The sequence below is a fragment of the Pan paniscus genome, chromosome 18 (assembly GCF_029289425.2).
Source record: "Pan paniscus chromosome 18, NHGRI_mPanPan1-v2.0_pri, whole genome shotgun sequence".
NCBI classification, from domain to species: Eukaryota; Metazoa; Chordata; class Mammalia; order Primates; family Hominidae; genus Pan; species Pan paniscus.
Genome location: NC_073267.2, coordinates 20901651 through 20923336, shown reverse-complemented (window position 1 = coordinate 20923336; position 21686 = coordinate 20901651). Strand labels below are relative to the sequence as shown.

At 43.4% G+C, this 21686-nt stretch overlaps 1 protein-coding gene across 5 annotated transcripts in view; it reads right to left on the bottom strand.

Annotated features, from left to right (window-relative positions):
• VPS35L (VPS35 endosomal protein sorting factor like) overlaps positions 1 to 21686 on the bottom strand; it is a 146727-nt gene that overhangs the window by 43452 nt on the left and 81589 nt on the right. For all 5 annotated transcript variants that reach the window (XR_010110514.1, XM_063598474.1, XM_055100228.2 and 2 more), the window contains 6 exons: positions 19414 to 19499; positions 17042 to 17122; positions 14563 to 14626; positions 11626 to 11724; positions 9051 to 9128; positions 7419 to 7533 (listed from right to left, as the gene is read on the bottom strand). Coding sequence is in view for 4 of the 5 variants with exons in the window: in XM_063598474.1 (XP_063454544.1) it covers positions 7419 to 7533; positions 9051 to 9128; positions 11626 to 11724; positions 14563 to 14626; positions 17042 to 17122; positions 19414 to 19499 (523 nt within the window). In the remaining variant the exon portion in view is untranslated. The remainder of the gene's footprint in view (positions 1 to 7418; positions 7534 to 9050; positions 9129 to 11625; positions 11725 to 14562; positions 14627 to 17041; positions 17123 to 19413; positions 19500 to 21686) is intronic.

The following is a 21686-nucleotide window of genomic DNA, read 5'->3' as shown; positions in this document are numbered from 1 at the left end:
TCTAACTTTGATTTTGCCACCTGGTTTATGCAGAATGCCTTTTAAGTTCATTCTGAATATCAACACTTAATGTGAAAAATCCACTTGGGACATATAAATTACTTCTTAGCTTCGGTAGTACCATCAGAAGCCTCCTGCACTCTCTCCCTCCCTCTATTCTCTGAACTGTCAAGGGCTCTCTCACTGAGCCAAGCATGCTCAGCCCATGTGTTACCTAACTCCTACCTCGGAGATACTACAGGATGACATACCTTTCTCTCATCCATGCAGTAGCTCATTTGAGGTTGCGTATTGTCTCTGTGAAAAGTAGGCTTAGATTTCCCTAAGCAGAAAGGATTAGGTATTCCTTATCTTAATTTTGGTTCTTTGTTTCCTAGTTTATCTAATGCTCAATCCGTAATAATTGACCTCCAGCAACCACGTGCACTTGGGATTAGAAATACAACCCTACGTTATGATATAGAAGAACTAACCTAATATAGAGAGGCACAGTGGTTAAATCCAGATAAGGCCACTTATTAGCTGGATGTTCCTGAGCACGGCCTGAGCCTCAGTTTCTCCAGCTGCAAAATAAAGATAAACCACCTACCTAATAATACGTACTGAATAAAACTATTTTGCCAGGAGTTCAGACCTCTCAACAATTAGGCCCTCAACTATCACCTTAACTTGATCTCCTCCTCATTCCTTCCAGACGTACTGTTTTCTCAGCCTCCAGGCCTCAACCTAGAACGCCATACACCTTACTTCAGTATAACAAGATATTCCCTGACCTTCCAGGCTCTTCAATGCCACCTCTTTTTTTTATTTCCTCTTTCAAGTCAAGGGTTAATTCTCTCTGCTCTAAAATTCCCAAGCACATTTTATGTCCATACTGCATGAGCTTTATCATGTGTCGCCTAGTGTAATAACTGTAAACAGATTTGCTCTCCCTGAATGGCCTGTCGTCTCTTTTTCTTGTTTTGTTTTGAGACACGGTCTCACCCTGTTGCCCAGGCTGGAGACAGTGGTGCGATCTTGGCTCACTGCAACCTCTGCCCTCCAGGCTCAAGCGCTTCTCCTGCCTCAGCCTCCCAAGTAGCTGGGATTACAGGCACACACCACTACTGCCAGCTGATTTTTGTATTTTTAGTAGAGACGAGGTTTCATCATGTTGGCCAGGCTGGTCTTGAACTCTTGACCTCAAATGATCCACCCACTTCGGCCTCCCAAAGTGCTGGGATTACAGGTCTGAGCCACCGCGCCCAGCCCAGCCTGTAGTCTCTTTAAGTGCATTCCTGTTGCCCATACAATGCTTGGCACAGTGGGCCGCATGTAAAAGATGACCAGAAAATACTGACAGGAGGAAGCAACTGCAGGTTATAATTTAACTATTATAAGGGTCCGAGGGATTGTCAGGAGGAGACTTGCCCGTGCCCTTTTTCTGTGGGTTCCATGAGCAGCTGCCATCCATCCCAGGCCTTGACACTCCCTAAGATGGATGGATCATGTGTGGACAGATGTGAACGTGGGCGACAAGCTTGATGCCATCTGCCCTGCTGTGAACTGTTCCAACTAAAATAAACTACTTTGTCTGCATTCACCAAAGAGGCCTCAGGGTTGGAGAAAACAATCAAATCAAACACTCTTCAAAGGATGTTCTGTTAACTAAACTAAATAGGAACTTAAACATAAATCGCCAAGACCTGGTAAATGTGTGAAAACTATTTTTCTCCTTCACAAGCCATTCTTGACTCTCCAGGAAGAGGAAATGCAAAATAATTTTTCTCTCCCACACCATGGCCCTGGCTATTTCCATTAGCCATTACAGTTTGTGGTAGCCAGGGGCTCCATATACAGGTTGAACATTCCTAATCTGAAATCCAAAGTGCTCCAAAATCTCAAACTTTTTGAGTAAACCAGACAGACAGGACCTCATGGAGGTGATGCGCTTACAGGGGGAAAAGCAGACAACTACTTACATATTTACTTGTTAAATAACAGTGATAAGCATAATGAAGGAAAAGCACAGGTGAGCGGATAATATATCGTACAGGATGACCTGACCTAACTTTCTGTTTATCTGCAGAAATGGGAAGGCCAAGGACGGTTTTTCTAAAGACATGACATATGAACCCAGCTCTGAAGGATGAAGATGCAAAAAATAAAAGAAAGTAAGTTCTATAAGAACAGGGGAGATCCCTACAGAAGGTGGGAAAAGCATTATTATTAATGATAATAAAATCATTCTTGGTTGGGCACGGTGGCTCATGCCTGTAATCCTAGCACTTTGGGAGTCTGAGGCAGGTGGATCACCAGAGTTCAGGAGTTTGAGACCAGCCTGGCCAACATGGTAAAACCCCCTTTCTACTAAAAAATACAAAAATTAGCCCGGTGTGGTGGTGCACGCCTGTAGTCCCAGCTATTTGGGAGGCTGAAGCAGGAAAATCACTTGAACTTGGGAGACGGAGGTTGCAGCGAGCAGAGATCACGCCACTGCAGTCCAGCCTGGACGACGGAGCAAGACTCTGCCTCAAAAAAAAAAAAAAAAAAAAAAAGTTCTTTTGACCACTATCTCTCTTTAATTGTTCTATCTTGTTTCAGCTTTGGAGGAACCACAAGTCTTTTTAGCATAATTCATCAGTTTGTCTCAAAACAAAGATTAAGTTTCCTACAGCTTCCCCAATGCTTTGCATATGAAAAATAATCTGGCTTTCTAACTATAAAATCAAACAGCTCTCAACGTACTGTATACAGTTAGCTCCTAAAACCCATGGCATACTTTCATCATTTGAGAGATGTTTATACTAAGGTAATACTTACTAAGCAGCTACTATGTGCCAGTGGGCCAAGTGCTCTAAGGCCATTTTCTCATTTAACACTCAACAGATAGGTACCACTGTCATCATCTCCACTTTACAGATGGGGAAACAGGACAGAAAGGCCGAGTCATCCAAGAGCACCTGGCTTGTAGGTGGCAGAGTCAGGATTGGGACCAATGCAAGCAGAAGACTTGAAAGTCAGTACTAATTAGGGCCTCATCCCAACATTCTGCTGTTGGCCAAATACATCATGTAATTCCACATCTCCATGCCTTTGCTCAGGCCATTTACTCAACCAGGAATGCTAATCCTTCCTTCTTCCCTTCCCATGTTCTCATAAACACATGTTCTTCTTTTAAGACCCATCTTAAACATACTTCCATTGTAAAATGCCCCCATTTTCTTTTTTCTTTTTTTTTTTTTTTTTTTTTTTTGAGACAGAGTCTTGCTTTGTTGCCCAGGCTGGAGTGCAGTGGTGATATCTTGACTCACTGTAACCTCTGCCTCCTGGGTTCAAGCGATTCTCGTGCCTCAGCCTCCTGAATAGCTGGAATTACAGGAGTACACCACCACAACTGCCTAATTTTTTTAATTTTTAGTAGAGACGGGGTTTCACCATGTTGGCCAGGCTGGTCTTGAACTCCTGACCTCAGGTGATCCGCCCACCTCAACCTCCCAAAGTGCTGGGATTATGGGCATGAGCCACCACGCCTAGCCTGTAAAACATGTACCTTTTCTAGATTATAAACCGTAAAGATAAAGAAACAAAGGTAAAAATAAAGGAGAAAAGAACCTGCTCTTGCTGTGGCCTGGAAATAATTTTCTAGAAAGAGCCATTGACAAACAAGGGCAAGAAGTTACCTAGAGAAGGGACTGAAAGAAAAGAGAGACATTGCTAGGCCATCTCCAGTTAAGAAGCATCTGATCGACCAAATCTCTGGCTTGCAAGTCCTTCATTTCTCCTAAATACTCTGGGGTGGTGGGCACAAGCATGCGTGCCAAATCCCTGCACAATCCAGTCTATGCACAGCACCGGTGTGTACAAAGGAACAGAACCAGGCCTCCCCTGCAACAAGCCCTCATCAGCATCCTGCGCCAGCCTGCCTGAGAGTTCAACAGGAGTTTACTTGTCGGGATGGACCCAGCCTTGGGAAAGCCACAGCCTGCCAAAGAAGATACAACCAAGGCCGGATTAAGGGAGGCAACAAAATGAACTGGAGGGACGGGGACATTTTATAACCAGCTGCAAGGGGAGGATGTTTAGGGAGGCAAACAAAAGCAGCGCATTTCCATGAGCTTCATTTAATTTATATTTAGCCTTCTCATTCTCAGTAATTGAATGCATTATTTATTTTGGCCAGCAATTGCTGCCTGTGGCTTTCAGGAGAAAAATAATAGGCTTTTAAGGTTTAGCGCCACAGCATTTAGAGACTTGAGTAAAAATCATCAGATAAATTATTAAACATGAAGTGGACTCCACATTCCCACTCTCCTGCAGTAGCTGAAAAGTGACAGGGGAGACAGACAAGGAACCCAGAGTCCTGACACCGAGGATGCTGTCTTTATCCATGCACAGTATATGGGGCTGTTCTCACACCAGTTGTCCCTCAGTGGGGACCGAGGACGTTATAGGAAGCACAACAGGGAGAAACTACTTACAGCTCTCCTTCAACAGTTCTTGGGAGCACCAAATCTTTGATAAGGGGGATACCTTTATCCAGGTAGAGAATTTTTGTTTTGCTTTTTCAAAAAAAATTATCATAAAGCCCTACATGGGATCTAATTATAAATTTCCCAAGATCCACAACATTCAGATCCATGGTCCTGATTTTATAACATGGGAAGAAGAAAGATCTAGGCTTCTAAAGCCTCCCCTTGCAGTTCTGGTAAGTGGTGTCAGAGCTTTGGTATCTGCAGCTCACAATTTGTTCCTAGTATTGCAGGTAAAACCAACTCAGGTGTGCCTACCTAGGTCCACCATTCCTGAGCTTTTAAAGAAGGAACCCATTTATAAGCAGATTTAAAATTTCTAATATCCAAGGAAGCGTCTTCTAATTTTCATCCTGTGCATCACTAGGTTTTTGGTGGTGACTGTTAATTTTTGTTTTGTTTCTCACTAACCCATTGTTGTTTCTTTCTTTTTTTTTTTTTTCAAGACAGTCTTGCTCTGTTGCTCAAGTGGTGCGATCTCAGCTCACTGCAACCTCCACCTCCCAGGTTCACGCGATTGTTGTGCCTCAGCCTCCCGATAACCCATCATTCTTACCAAAGCAAGCAGTAGGAGAAAGTTCCATGTTGACCTACACACAATGAAGACACGTGCCTGTCCTAGTGAGGACACGTGCCTGTCCTAGTGGGGAGAGGGGGTATCAGAGACAATAAGCAAGTAAATAAACACAGTAAGAAAGCATCGGATTGTGGAGTGTGCAACGATGATAATGAGGTTGATGCTGCAGGGGTGACAGAGTAGGGCGGGGCGGCTACTCTAGCTAGAGTGGCCAGCAGAGGCCTCCGTAAGGAGCTGTGGCTTGTTCTCACCATCTGCCTCGTAATTCAAAAAAAATACAACTATCTGGGGAAAGATCATTGTAGAAAGAGGGAAAAAAGCCACAAAGGCTCTGAACTGGGAGACCACTGAGTGTGTTCAAAGAACAGAAGCAGGCCTGTGAGACTAAAGCAAATGGGAGATGAGGATGCAGGTGGTTGAGGATGGAGGTGGGCAGGCACCAGCTCACAGGGGAAATCAAGAGGCAAGTGTTCAGCTGCACTCAGAAGCTACTGAAGTCCCCCATGAGTTAGAAGCAAAACCAAGCCGAGTTTTAAAGGTTCCTGGGCAGTAACCATGTATGAAGACTTCACTGCCCAGAGCTGCTCCAGTTGAATCATGACACAGATGATCCCCAAAACTTCCATGGCAGTGGTTCAAAGAATGGAGAAGTAATCACTCTCCAACTGGCCCAGAATGCCCTACGAAGACAATGGCAACAAGTGGTGAGGCACCAGCCTTGGCATAATCTGTGCAGTTGTGTCGGGAAAAGAACCACCACTGAAAACCTCAGTCCACCTCCTATGGCACTATGGAAGTGCCCCGGCATTCCTTTAGGCTTCCCAGTCAATGCAGTGGTGAAGGGGCATGGCCTTGAGCCAGACAGATCAGGGGCTGAGAGCTGGCTCAGTGACTCAGGAGTGGATCTACCCCAAGCAAGTTAGTTGGCCACTCTCTCCCTCAGTTTACTCACCTGGGTAATAAGGCACCAGTCACAGCACCGGCCCCATGTGGCTTCTGGGAGAATGAAATGAGATAACTTGTGCAAAGGGCTTGCCACATAACAAACGCTCCATAAATGTCGCGTAAAGATTTCTTTTACCCTCTGTGTTATGGCCTGCAGGGTGGGTACCCTGTTGCCAACCTGCCTGCAGGCCCTTGGCGTACACCGTTGCAGTAGGTAACCAGGGTGTCCTGCAGCAAACACTTGGGCTTTCCACCTGAGTGCCTTCTCTTGGCTCAAGTGTGGAGCAGGCCAGAATGCCAGGGGGTTAATATCCCAGAAGCAGCACTCTGTCAATGACAGATGAGAATAAAGGGAAAATCACCTGTCTTACTTGCCCTTCAGGTGGAGAAACACTGGCTGTCTGACAACACCTCCCAGATGGGAATGAGCTTCAGCTGCCCACAGGAATGACCTGTTCAATGGTTCCTGTTTTTCTGGCTTCCTTTCCTTCCCTGTCTCATCTCACATCACTCTTCTGATATCACTGAGATCACCTTCTCCCAAATAAACGATCCTGAGCATCCTTGCCTAATGGATGGCTTTGGTGTCTAGTATGGAAAGACCAGTCTTGGGCAGAAACTTTATCTGTAACAGCAAACTGTATGTAGGGTATTTGTTCTACCACAGATTAGATGGTACTTGTGTGTCTCTGGGGTTTCAAACACACAAACATCCACAACAACAACAAACAAACATGAATCTGCCACTGTGAAGCAGTCCTCATGTCTCACTTTCTCCAGGTGTGCTGAGCTCAGGATGTCTGAGCTGCATGACCTGGTCTGTCCTAGACAGATTTAAGAAGGTTCTTACAGGAAGCTATCTGTGCTCTATGATCTGTCTGACTCTATAAATGCATATGTGTCCAGTGTGCTTCCTAGCGGAGAAACAAATTTAAAACTCATCATTTATTCATCTTTTTTTTTCTTTCCTCCTTAAAGGAATCTCTCTTGGTTGAGCGCAGTGGTTCACGCCTGTAACCCCAGCACTTTGGGAGGATCATTTGAGCCCAGGTGGGAGGCAGGAGGAACATTTGAGCCCAGGAGTTCAAGACAGGCCCAGGCAACAAAACGAAACTCCATCTCTATAAAAAATAAAAATAAAAACATTAGCTGTGTGTGGTGGTGTGCGCCTGCAGTCCCAGCTACTCGGGAAGACAGCTTGAGCCCAGGAGTTCAAGGTTACAGGAAACTATGATTGCACTACTACATTCCAGCCTGGGTGACAGAGTGAGACTCTGTCTCTAAAAAAAGAAATCTTTGTCTCTCTCTACACACATACGCACACACCTGAGTCAGTTTTCCTAAGCAGCAAGGGAGTGCCCGAGATGAGAGAATGATGGACTTACCTTGGGAGAGGCACTGGTTGGCCAAGGCCACCTGACCAGAATGCAGGTAGAGATTGAGACGTGTGAAGATGCCCGCCAGGGAGGGAATGGTGATGAAGCAGTAGGCAACACAGGCCTAGGAGAAGGGAAGAAACATTAACGCTGGCAGTGCCACGGTGGCAGAATCATACTCCTGTTTTCATCCCTCATGTATTTCCAAGGAAAGAAACTTACAACAGTGAATCTCCACATTCTGAGCCCCAATTTTCCCCTCTTGTACAACTCTGCTCTGATGACCCTCTAGGAGGACAGGGGTGTGAGGGGAGTGAGTGAGAATGCAGGAAAAACAAATCCTCACCCATCATCACAGAAAGTAAATACGTTAACACCTAACATTGATAAATTGAGAAACAGCTGTTTAAACCAATTGCTTCAAAATATGGAGGTAATTAGAAACAGTTGCTAAAGAGTTTGAGGTGGCTAACTGAGGAAAGAGGAGCAAGGTGACAAAGGGCAGAGCCAGGATGCTTATTTTTTACTGTAATCTTTTCAGTATAATTTCATGTTTAAAAACACAGACACATATTTCTTTCTTAAAATTCTGAGCAGGGCTGGGTGCGGTGGCTCACACCTGTTATCCCGACACTTTGGGAGGCTGAGGCAGGAGGATCACTTGAGGCCAGGAGTTCAAGACCAGCCTGGGCAACCTAGTGAGACGCCCCATCTCTACAAAAAACAAAAAAATTACCCGGATATGGTGGTTACAGTGAGCTATGATGGTGCCACGGCACTCCTGCCTGGGTGACAGAGCAAGACCCTGTCTCCAAAAATAAATAAATGAATGAATAGCTAAATAAATTTTGAGCAGCATCACATCTGATAAAATTTTCAGCTTCAAGAAGCTGAAAATGATTTTTCAAAGTTTAACATCAGGCCAGGTGTGGTGGCTCACGCCTGTAATCCCAGCACTTTGGGAGGCCGAGGCGGGCAGATCACTTGAGGACAGGACTTCGAAACCAGCCTGGCCAACATGGTGAAACCCCCATCTCTACTAAAAATACAAAAATATTAGCCGGGCATGGTGGCACGCGTCTGTAATCCCAGCTACTCAGGAGGTTGAGGTAGGAGAATCGCTTGAACTTGGGAGGCGGAGGTTGCAGTGAGCCGAGATCACGTCACTGCACTCCAGCCTGGGTGACAGAGCAAGACTCCATCTCAAGAAAAACAAAAACAAAGTTGGGCATCATTATTATCTAGAGGAAAAAAGGCCTTTCAGTTACAAGAACAATATTATTATACATATTTTTATATTAGAAAACTATTTTATATTTTATAATGTTATAAAATATGTCTTATATTAGTATATTAGAGAAAATGAAAGCTAATTCAGCTGGCACATAAAAATGCAGATCCATCGCTCATTCACCTTCCCCACAACACGTATTAAAATTCAGACTCATTAACCATTTCTCTTGAAAACATTAGAAAATGGATCATCCCATAGATACAGGGAAAAATTAATCTGAAAAATCAATACTAAACCATTCTTATCATGACATACTCATCTTTTTCAGGGAAATGTAATTTAGTAACCTGCAAACTAAACAGCCCACTGGAGTTCGAGGTCCAACAGTCCTTATCTTGAGAACATACCCGGACAAATGCAGCTGTCTTTCTGGAATGATTTCCTTTCATTACTTTTCTTGTCTCCATTGCCAACCGGTTCACACTCTGAATTTATTAATAAAATAGAAATGGTAATGAAGTGATGGCCGATTCAGATGAGTGTCTTCCATAGAGATCTGAACATTAACTACATACAGGTCAATGAGAACAAGCTTTCTAGGACCAAGACTGGTTAGCACTAAACCTTGAAATGCCAAAGGGGTCATCAGGCCTGATCCAATCATGGCTTGAGCAAACATCTCCAAGAGGGTAGAACAAAAGGCAGTGTTTGCTACGTCAGTCATGCCTTTCGATCAGCATTTTAGTGACCATTTTCTGGCTTAATGAATAGCTGGGGCTCACTTACTCCATTTCCAGAAATCCTACCACACCAAAGTTTAAGAATTTAGAAATCTTAAGAGACAACTCCAAAGCACACCATTTAGACAATCAGACCACACCATTCAGCTATACAGTACCAACAATAAGAACAATAATGATAGTAGCCACATCATCACTAATAGTGTTCCAAGCACTATTTAAGACCTATACATTCATTGGTTCACTTAAGCTTCATAATCCCAGGGTGGATACTATTACCTCCCCTGATTTCCAGATAGTTTCTAAATTTAGGTCTTAAGTTTAGTTGTGCTAAATAACTTGCTAACCAGCAAACAAATACATATGAAAGTTATTCTCCTTGAGTAGACATGAAATAATGAAAGAGCCTTAGGGAACCCTTCCACAGATATAAAAAGTTTGGACCTGTGGTTCCCAAACTGTGCACCATGGCACCCTGGGGTGCTGCAGCAAACTCACAGGGGCGCCACCGTTTTTTAGGGAATACTTGTTTGTTGCACATTGTAAACAGCAATACTTGTTTGTTGCACGTTGTAAAAAGCACTGGTGCAAGGCTGATTTGATGATGGACTGCTTTACATCCCTTACAGCCACATCATATATTTGTAAAACTTGTTTTTCGTGGCTACTGTGATCAAAAGCAAGTTTAATCGCTGTGCAAGAATAAATGTAAAAAACAGTGAATGTAAAACAAGAAATAAGAATAGCATCACCAATCTAACTCCAAAATTTTATGAAGCTGTGATATGCTTCATAAGTACACACCCATCATTACTAATTATGGTTAAGAAAAAAATTGGCAGGGCTTGATGTTTATGCCTGTAATCCTAGCACTTTGGGATGCCGAGGCAGGTGGATCACCTTAGGTTAAGAGTTCAAGACCAGCCTGGCCAACATGGTGAGACCTCATCTCTACTAAAAAATACAAAGAATTAGCCGGGCATGGTGGCAGGTGCCTGTAATTATAGCTACTCGGGAGGCTGAGGCAAGAGAATCACTTGAACCTGGGAGGTGGAGGTTGCAGTGAGCCAAAATCGCACCATTGCACTCTAGCCTGGGCAACAAAGCAAGAACTCCAGCTCAAAAAGAAAAGGAAAAAAAAAGTATTATTTTTCTTTCAATTTATATATATACTTTCTTCAAATGGCTGTCAAGTTGTTAGACATAAATACTTAAGTTGTCTGAACCTAACTTCTTTTTTTTTTTTTTTTTTTGAGATGGAGTCTCCCTTTGTTGCCTAGGCTAGAGTGTAGAGTGCAGATCTCTGCTTACTGCAACCTCCACCTCCCAGATTCAAGCGATTCTTCTGCCTCAGACTCCCAAGTAGCTGGGACAACAGGTGCCTGCCACCCCGCCTGACTAACTTTGGTATTTTTAGTAGAGACAGCATTTCACCATATTGGCCAGGCTGGTCTCAAACTCCTGACCTCAAGTGATCTGCTAGCCTCAGACTCCCAAAGTGCTGGGATTACAGGTGTGAGCCATCACATCCAGCCTGAACCTAACTTCTTAATAAACAGGGCTGTTATTAATTCTTTTGGTCTGAGGGCACCATAAAAAGTTACTGAGAGTTGCCATGATCCAAGAAAGTAGGGAACCTCTTGTTACGTAAGAAGGGGCTCCTTCTGGTTAGATTTCTGTAACTAATCATTGTAAATCACTTACCTCTGTTGCTGGCAGGCAGAAATGGGAAAATGCAAATCTCACAGAAAAACAGATCAATAAAACCAAAGTTGTAAGTTTATTAACCTTTGAGAAACCACCTTTCATACCATAGAGAACAGTAGTAACAAAATAGGACCAGAAAAAACCCAGATTAAGGGTGGGCGCAGTGGTTCTTTCCTGTAATCCCAGCATTTTGGGAGGCCAAGGCAGGAGGAATGCTGGATGTGAGGAATTTGAGACCAGCCTGGGCAACACAGAGACCTCATCTCTCAAAAAAACAACACAAAACAAAATTTAAAATAGCTGGGCATCGTGGCTTGAGCTGGCAGTCCCAGCTACTCAGGAGGCTGAGACAGGGAGGATTGCTTGAGCCCAGGAGTTCAAGGCTACAATGAGCTATGATTGCGCCACTGCACTCTAGCCTGGGTGACAGAGTGAGACCCTGTCTCTAATAAAATAAAATCAAAATAAATGATTGGGATGTAGATGATCAATAAATATTTATTGAGAGAAGAAACTAATGAATGAAAATACTTACATGAATCAACTGCACAAGAACAGGCTCCAGATTGCAAAACATCGACCTGGACTCAACATAAAAACTCAGCTGTTGTTCAAAATCACGGCCAAAGGAAACCTAGAATCAAGGAGAAAGACGCTGAAAGGGACAGTGGTATTTTTAGAGAGAACGCAGGCACATGGTATGACTGAAATATTATCATTGCCACCTCATCTTTATGACGTGGGCACTGGACTAGAACCTAAGAAGTCGAAGGGTATAAAACAGAAGCTCAGAGTGTAAGCAGAATTTTCCAGACTCTGAAGGAAACCACTGGAAAGGGAATAATGGGATATTGTTTGTCAGCTGTGGCCTTTTCACAGAACATAAATGTGGTTATTGGGGGCCCCTTGTCAGAAGGTTTGCCATCGTAACAGTCACACCTTTCTGCTTCCTGATGGGGACCCAACCTTGGCAGCTCACTGGTGGCTACAGAAGCCATAGATGGAAGTTTTTCCACCATTAAACATCCCCTCTTCTCCTATTTCTTCAAATTTATGAATAGCTGGTTAGTAAGAAAAACTTTACTGTACATCAATCATTTTTGTCCAGATGAGGTTTAACATCGCCATTTCCATTACAGCTATCATGTTTCATATCTGATTTCCTTATATTCTTTTCCATAATAACTTGGTAACTTTCAGACAATGCCATAAAAAGATAAATACCACATGATGAGTACAAAAAGCAAGGGCAAAGGAGAGCGACTTGGGAAAATCCATATGTCTGTTTCCTAACACGGGAATTGAAAGGCTAATCCTGAATTTTCATCAAAATTGATATTTTACCCACAGAGTCAGGTGGACTAATCAACCCGCACTATTGAACAAGTCAGAATTTCAAGGTTATTTTCAAAGTGATCTCGTCATTTTCATCTCGGTCAGCTTTGGTCCTGACTTTTCTATTAAAATAGAAGATATTTGCAGCAGTTGGTGTTTTGGCTTAGAGCACCCAGAATGAAGGCGAAGACTGTTCAGGCTGGGATAGTATAATGGTGGGATGTTCCCAAAGGAGGCTGCAGGAAACCTTCCCACTGTGCTTGCCCTTCTGCAATGTCTCTGTGGACTACCCCCCATCAAAAGGCAGAGCCTCTTCCCCTCCAGACTGGGTCCCCTCAAGACTGTGATTTGCTTTGACCCACAGATTGCAGTAGAATGTGGCAGGGGTTTACTGTGTGATTTCTTTTTTTTTTTTTCCCAAGACAGAGTTTTGCTCTGTTGCCCAGGCTGGAGTGCAGTGGCATGGTCTTGGCTCACCGCAACCTCTGCTTCCCGGGTTCAAGCGATTCTCCTGCCTCAGCCTCCCGAGTAGCTGGGATTACAGGCATGCACCACAACACCCGGCTAATTTTGTATTTTTAGCAGAGACAGGGTTTCACCATGTTGGTGAGGCTGGTCTCGACCTGACCTCAGGTGATCCACCTGCCTCAGCCTCCCAAAGTGCTGGGATTACAGATGTGAGCCACCGCGCCTGGCCTCACGGTGTGATTTCTAAGCCTTGGCCTTAAAATGCCTTGCTGCTTCTGTCTGTGCCTTCATAGAAGGCAGCACCAAGTAAGAGAGCTCAACTGGAATCACTGACTGAGAACAGTGGTGAGAAAGAGAGGACATGGAAGAAAACCAAGATGCCCCAGCCCATATCCAGCACCAAAACCCTCGAGAAGGGAACAAGGCCACTGTGGATCCTCCAGCCCAATCGTGCCACGCCAGTGCCACACCACACTCCCTGTAGCAGCCTGGTTACCAAGCTGATGCGCAGGGTTTGAGAACTAATAAAAAACTTATGCTGGGCGCAGTGGCTCAGGCCTGTAATCCCAACACTGTGGGAGGCCAAGGCTGGAGGATTGTTTGAAACCAGGAGTTGGAAACCCCTGTCTCGACCCCCCCAAAAAAAACAGCAAAAAAAAGACCTGTTATTTAAAGCCACTAAGTTTTGGGATGAGCTGTTACTCAGCAGTAGATAAGTAAAACAGATGGGGAGTGGATATCTGGCGTTTTGCCTGCCCGGCATAGTTTCCATCACCGTCTGATGATCTGCATCAGCTGCTTCAGGACACACCTTCTTTCCACTCTCGGCCCTCCTGACTCAGGTCACCCAGGTGTGCTTGGGGCCACGACCCATGTTAATCCAAAGAGACTCAATCCCAGGACTTTGCTGGAATCCCGCCTGCTGGGCTGCAGAGCTGGGGGGGATGGAAACCTGGAGCTCTGGTGGGGCAAGCCCAGCTGAGCCGGAGGCCAACAGGGCAGAGCCCAGGGCTAAAGACAGACAGGGGGCTGGGTGCAGTGGCTCACGCCTGTAATCCCAGCACTTTGGGAGGCCGAGGCGGGCGGATCACGAGGTCAGCAGATCGAGACCATCCTGGCTAACACAGTGAAACCCCTTCTCTACTAAAAATACAAAAAATTAGCCGGGCGTGGTGCCGGGCGCCTGTAGTCCCAGCTACTCGGGAGGCTGAGGCAGGAGAATGGCGTGAACCCGGGAGGCGGAGCTTGCAGTGAGCTGAGATTGCGCCACTGCACTCCAGCCTGGGCGACAGAGCAAGACTCCGTCTCAAAAAAAAAAAAAAAGAAAAGAAAAAAGACAGGGAAGGCAGGTCCTGATGACATCCCGGAGACCCTGAGCCCGGCTGCTGCTTTGGAGAGTTCCAGCCCCTGGACTTTTTGTCACGTAAGCCAAGAAATCCCTCCTCCCATCACCCTCCCGCCCCCCACCTTTTTCCTCTTAAGCCAGTTTGTCTTGGCTCTCTTTGCCCCCAGGGGAGTCCTGGCTAATGTAAGATGTTTTCTAATTTCATTTTATCTCACTAAGAATGAAAAGCACCAGAGAACATAATGTTAACTGCTTTCGCCAACATAAGGATAAACAATTACATCACACTTCCAAGTGCACTGAAACTTCTTCCCTAATACTTACCATTTTTATAAATCCATTAATCAAATATGACAGCATTCTTTTCTCATCCTCAAGAGTGAGTGCACTAAAATCAATAATTGTACATAATTAACACGGAGGTAATAGATGAAAGTTTCTAAAGAAAAAAATACACAAGGGGTAAGTAATTTAACAGGTAAGAACATTTTGCATTTTCTAGATTTAAAAAACTGCCAACAGGCTGCTTATTTTTCCTTTGATAAAAATACATAATCACAATTAACATAATTTAAATATGTTTCTCATCTTCCTCAAAGATGCTGTTCTCAAGATAGATTTATTAACAAGAAAAGAAAAGGTAACTTTCACTTCTTTGGAACTTGGGCAGCAAGGTCTAATGTCAAATTTTGTATTTCAGGGAAATTTCATTGAATATTTTATTTAAAAAATCTCCAGCGGGGTGTGCTGGTTCACACCTGTATTCCCAGCACTTAGGAAGGCAGAGGTAGCAGGTTCGTTTGAGCCTAGGAGTTGGAGATCAACCTGGGCAACACGACGAGACCCCGTTCTCCCCAAAAAGGAAACAGAAATATTTCCAATGTACAGCAAAGTTGAAAGAATTTTCCAGTAAACACCCATACACCATCGAAATCCTGCCATCACCATTTTACTTGTTTTACACATAATTATCCATTCCCCTCTCCATCCATCAATCCATCTTTTTTTTTTGATACATTGTAAAGTAAATCTCAGGTCTCAGTTGCTTCTATTTAATAGAAAATGTAACACAAATATAAATAAGAAAAAGTCATTATAGTTTTGATTATACTTGGATAGTTAAATAAATAGTTATTTGGGGAATAAATAGTTCCCCAAATTTATTTTAAAAAAATTTTTTAAGAGCCCAGAGAAAACAGGAGTCAAGGTTTTTGTTTGTTGGTTTGTTCTCGGAGAAAATGTTTTGGCAAAGATTGCCCACTGTCCTTCAATACAAATGCCCACTTCGTTCTTTTTTGTTTTTGTTTTTGTTTTGAGATGGAGTTTCGCTCTTGTTGCCCAGGCTGGAGTGCAATGGCATGATCTTGGATCACTGCAACCTGTGCTTCCCAGGTTCAAGCGATTCTCCTGCCTCAGCCTCCCAAGTAGCTGGGATTACAGGCACGTTCCAAGGCGCCCAGCTAATTTTTTGTATTATTTTTTTTTTTTAAAGTAGAGACGGGGTTTCACCATGTTGGCCAGGCTGATCTCAAACTCCTGACCTCAGGTGATCCACTCATCTTGGCCTCTTAAAGTGCTGGGATTACAGGTGTGAGACACCATGCCCAGCCCCACTTTGTTCTTAGAACAACATTCCCTAGCCTCCTTCCCAGCTAGGGGTGGCTATGGGACAGTTCTGAACAATGGGATGTGAACACAAGTGATGTGTGAGCCTTCCCAGCTTTGTCCCTAAAAGAAAGCTGCTGTTCCCCAATGCCCACAGGCTGGAACGTGGACATGGTTGAGGTACATCAGCTTCCAGGAAGAAGATAAGGACAACACCCCAGATAGACTGGGAGAACAATAAGACAGAAATAACCTGGGTCCCTGGATGATGTTTGAAAGAAGAGCTGCCCTACCCTTACCTTCTGGTCTGTCTACTATGCACAATTTTAATGAGAGAGAAATCAACATTCTATTTTACTTAAGCCAAAACCCAATATCTCACGAATCTAAGTGCCTTTCTGGATGCTTTTTGTGTCTTTATTTCTATTTTTGTCCAACTAAAGTCTACCGGTTCCATTTTTATGAAATGCCTCGACACTTTGATTTTTGTAACTACCCATGAATTTGAAAGCACAAAAAATCATGGAAGTGAAGATTCTAAAATGCAGAGAAAACAAAGAAGAAATACAGTTCATCTTGTTGATGGTTAAGTTCCAAAACAATTTTCTCCATTCTTGTAACATTTTCCAGTAAATCAAGCTGCTGTGTTTAAAAATTCTTTGGCGACGAAAATTTCAGCCACAAATAAGCAGGAATTGCCCTAAGCACAGTCAAACGAAAACATATTTTAAAAATAAACAAACAAAAACCAGAAGGCAGTGACTATTCAGCCTTTGACTGAAAGGTAATGCCTGTGGATAGGTCTCAGCCTCAAGCAGTTTCATTTGAATTTCAAATAATTGGCTAATATAGAGATGAAATAAAAAGGCTATATTACTGGATGAGTGAGCTCATTATTACACTATCTGCTGCTCTCAGAAATCTCCAAGAGACATGGAGTTTGAGTTCACTTGAATGGAACCAGCTTTTTACCCACAACATAAATTCCTAACAACATCTGCCACGTCGCTTTCTCAAGAAGGTTAACCTCAGCCTCCTTCCTCTCCTGGATTGGAATGTCCTCGTTAGCAAGAATCTTAATACTCCCAATAAAGTAATATTATTCACAGTGGCAGCTTAAAGCAGTCATTCCCTAATGTCCTATTAGGTGGCATTAAGACCCAATCCATGTTATATTTCAGCTGTAAGCATGGCTTACTTCACAGAGTCATGCATGGTCTTGCAAACATGCAAAAGGGCATTCAAGATGACCGGGTCCTTGGTGGGCTCTTGTTGATGCCTAGGAGACATTTAAAGATAAAAGTCAAAGTTTTGTCCACTGACAGCACTGCAAGAGTGGATTCAGTTTTCATCCACTGTACACACTTGAAAAGCAGCAAATTATCCAGCTGGCATTTCACCCAGCCCAGTTTACCAGTAACGAGCCATGTTCTCTGGTTGTCTCAGAATTCTTTTTTAAACTTTTGAGACAGAGTCTCACTCTGTCACCCAGGCTGGAGTGCAGTGATGTGACCTCAGCTCACTGCAGCCCCTGCCTCCTGGGTTGGAGTGATCCTCCTGCCTCAGCCTCCCAAGTAGCTGGGACTACATACGTGCGTCACCACACCCAGCTAATTTTTGTATTTTTGGTAGACACAGGGTTTCACCATGTTGGCCAGGCTGCTCTCGAACTCCTGGCCTCAGGTGATCTGCCTGCCTCAGCCTCCCAAAGTATTGGGATTATGGGCGTGAGCCACCGCACCTGGCCCAGAATTCTTTAAATAACAAGTTTGCTCTTCTACACACATGATAACTTCTCCTAACTGCAAAATCACAGAAAAACTGTTCCCCTTCCTAAACCAGGTGGGCTAAGGGCAAACCTGTTTTTGTTTGTTTGTTTTTAACTATGCTTCTTATACCTTCTGAAGCTGCCCACAACCTGTCACTGTGTTCTTAACAGAATTTTGCCAGGCAAAATTATTCATTTGGTTTTTCAAATAATATAAAAGGGCAAGCTCTTAAAACAAATCTTTAGGTAAGTAAATTAGGTATATTTATTCCAAGCATATTAATTAGGAATTAATATTAATCCTTAGGAAGGAATTAATCTTTTAGAAAGATGACAAGAAAAGCTTAAAACATTTGAGCAATATCAAACTCAATTTTCCAAAGTGAACCATATCTATACACCTAATATTTAAAGTAACTAGCTTTTTTTTCTTAACCCTGTCCTAAAAAATAATATATTGTAAATGAAATCATATTAAACTAGTTATAAACTGCCTAATACATTTAAAATCAATATATAACTCTAAAAATAAAAACAGGCCGGGTGTGGTGGCTCATGCCTGTAATCCCAGCACTTTGGGAGGCCGAGGCGGGTGGATCACTCGAGGCCAGGAGCTTGAGACCAGCCTGGCCACCATGGCAAAACCCTGTCTCTACAAAAAATACAAAAAAATTAGCCGGACGTGGAGGTGGGTGCATATAATCCCAGCTACTCGGGAGGCTGAGGCAGGAGAATTGCTTGAACCCAGGAGGTGAAGGCTGCAGTCAGCTGAGATTGCACCATTTCACTCGAGCCTGGGTGACAGAGCAGGGTTCTGCCTCAAAATAAATTAAAAAATAATAATAAAATAAAAATGAAACCCTAGCTAGGCAAGGTGGCTCACGCCTATAATCCCAGCACTTTAAGGTGGATGGATGGCTTGAGCCCAGGAGATGAAGACCAGCCTGGGCAACATAGAGAGACCTCATCTCTACAAAAAATGCAAAAATCAGCTGGGTTCTAGTGGGGCACACCTGTAGTCCCAGCTACCTGGGAGGCTGAGGTGGGAGGATCACCTGAGCATGAGAAGGTCAAAGCTGCAGTGAACCGTAATTGTGCCACTGCACTCCAGGCTAGATGACAAAGTGAGAACTTGTCTCCAAACAAAAACAAAAACACCTTTTTTCCACGCACCACCTTAAAATTATTTCACGTACCACTAGCAGTCGGGCAGTTTTGGGAAACACAGACTTAATCAAAAAAATGAAAAGAACTAAATTTGATTTTTTTTCTTTTTTGTTAAAGAGCTAAATTTGAAAACTGATCACACATTAGTCAGCTACATAACTAAACACTGAAGATGAAAACCTTTCTAGCACCGGTGCCTTCTTCGTAAGTATGTATGTCCTGATTTGTATCCTTAAAAATGTTACTCTTGAGGGAATTTATCAAAAGACTGCTCCTTCTAAAAACATATCAAAAGTAAAATGGAGCTGCTGGCCAGGCTCATGATAACACTTGCTACTCTGTCTTCTTAAACACGAATTACAAACTTTTATCAGACTGCTGCTTTTAATGTGGCTTTCCTTCCAGTGTGGTTTTCTGGCCAGGCTCATGATAACACTTGCTACTCTGTCTTCTTAAACACGAATTACAAACTTTTATCAGACTGCTGCTTTTAATGTGGCTTTCCTTCCAGTGTGGTTTTCTGTATGAAATAAGTACATATCACTCGGCCTCAAAGTGCAAGAACTGATTTTTTATCAACAGGTTTCACAAGGACATTGGGAATCAAGGCTTCTGCTGCATGCAGTGGCACTCACTTGATAAAGGCGTCCATGATGCATTTGCAAACCTCCACCCGCACACTCTCTTTTTGGAACATGTCCAGAAATGGCAGAAATTTTTCCTATAAATAAAGCAAGCACTCTATATGCAAATGACACAAGTTATTGGAAGGAAGGAATCTGTGGGTCTCTTTTTCTGTGGAGGTCAAAGAAGCAGAACAGAGGTTCATCTCTCTGAGTCGGGTCAGATGAGGACTCCTCTGAAATCAGGGAGAGGACCTGACTGGACTTGTAAAAAGCTGTTACTGGGCCAGGCACAGTGGCTCACACCTGTAATCCCAGCACTTTGGGAGGCTGAGGCGGGTGGATCACTTGAGGCCAGGAGTTCAAGACCAGCCTGGCCAACATGGCGAAACCCTGTCTCTACTAAAAATACAAAAATAAACCAGGCATGGTGATGCATGCCTGTAGTCCCAGCTACTTGGAAGGCTGAGGCAGGAGAACTGCTTGAACTCGGGAAGGCGGAAGTTGCAGTGAACCGAGATCACTCCACTGCACTCTAGCCTGGGTGACAGAGCAAGACTCTATCTCAAAAATAAACAAACAAACAAAATAAAAAGCTGTTACTATTAAAACAACTTATATGCATTCCAGGGATTGGTGCTGGGACCAGTTAACATTTTGGTGAGCCATCCAGGCAACCTTTGATGACCACAAGCTTTTCTGGGCAAGGCAGACTTCAGTCTTTTTGTGATTATATTGATGAGCAATGGAAGAAGAGTCAGAGTAGAGCTGTTCACAGATGGCCTCGAAATTGGACCGCCTGGCTCTGAATACTAACCTCGGTGACTGTGTGGCTGTAAGCAAGTTACTCTACCTCTTCCTGCATCAGTTTTCTCATCTGTAAAGTGGGAATATGGTAGTTGCTCCCTTATCTGCGGTTTTGCTTTCCATAGTGTCAGTTAGCCTCGGTTAACGGCCATCCGAAAATATTAAATAGAAAATTCTAGAAATAAGCACTTCATTCATTTTCATTTTTATTTTTATTGCATTTTATTTGTTTGAAACAGAGTTTCGCTCTGTTGTCTAGGCTCGAGTGCCCTGGTGCAATCTCGGTTCACTGCAACCTCAGCCTCCCCAGTAGCTGGGACTACAGGCATGCACCACCACACCTGGCTAATTTTTTGTATTTTTAGTAGAGACAGGGTTTTGCCATGTTGGCCAGGCTGGTCTGGAACTCCTGGTCTCAGGTGATCTGCCTGCCTTGGCCTCTGAAAGTGCTGGGTTTACAGGTGTGAGCCACTAAGCCCAGCCCCATTCATTTGAAATTGTGCATTGCTCAGAGTAGTGTAATGAAATCTCACACTATACTGTTCTGTCCCTCCCAGGTTGTGAGTCATCCCTTTGTCTAGCGTCTCCACATTGTAGATGCTACCTGCTCGTTAGTCACTTAGCAGCTGTCTTGGTCGTCAGATTCACTGTCATGGTATCACAGCATTTTTGTGTTCAAAGAACACTTATTTTACTTAATAATGCTCCCAAAGTGCAAGAGTAGCAATGCTGGCATATTGTTATAACTGTTCTATTTTAGCTATTGTTGTCAGTCTCTTACTGTGCCTAATTTATATATGAAACTTTACCGTAGGTATGTATGTATAGGATAAAACATAGTATACACAGGAGTCAGTTCTATCTGCGGTTTCAGGCAACTCCTGGGGGTCTTGGAATGTATATTCCCCCTGGATAAGAAGGCAATACTACAGTGATAACTCCTACTTCCCCGTGGTGGTATGAAACTAATGTGAGGCAATACATGTAAAGTCCCAGAACAGTGCTTGGAGTGTGGTATATGTCGAATAAATATTAGCTGCTATGATTAAAATAAAAAATCTTACAATCTTGTGAGCACATGTAAATGGAACCTGGAAGAGGGAAGTGAAGGGAGAGACAGAGAATGTTACTATACAGGGAATAACCTAGATTCCCTACTTGCCCAGGGCACTGAACAAACTCGAACAGACATCGCAGGATATTTTAAATTTTTGAGGGAATCATGGTAAATCTCAACTGTCAGACACTGAAACAACTGCTAGTCAATGTATTTCATTAGTTTCAACATTAGGCTGTGTGATTAAAAAGCAAGTGCCCTGTGAAAATCACTGTGGAAGAGCAAAGTAAGAGAAGGCTGTCCAAAGTGTTTTGAAGGTTTGAGAAGTTGTGTAATGCCCTTACTTATACATATCCCATAAGTAAGGAATGAAACAGAAATAATATTTTTCTTTCAGTTTTTGTGTATTATTTTTTCAAAT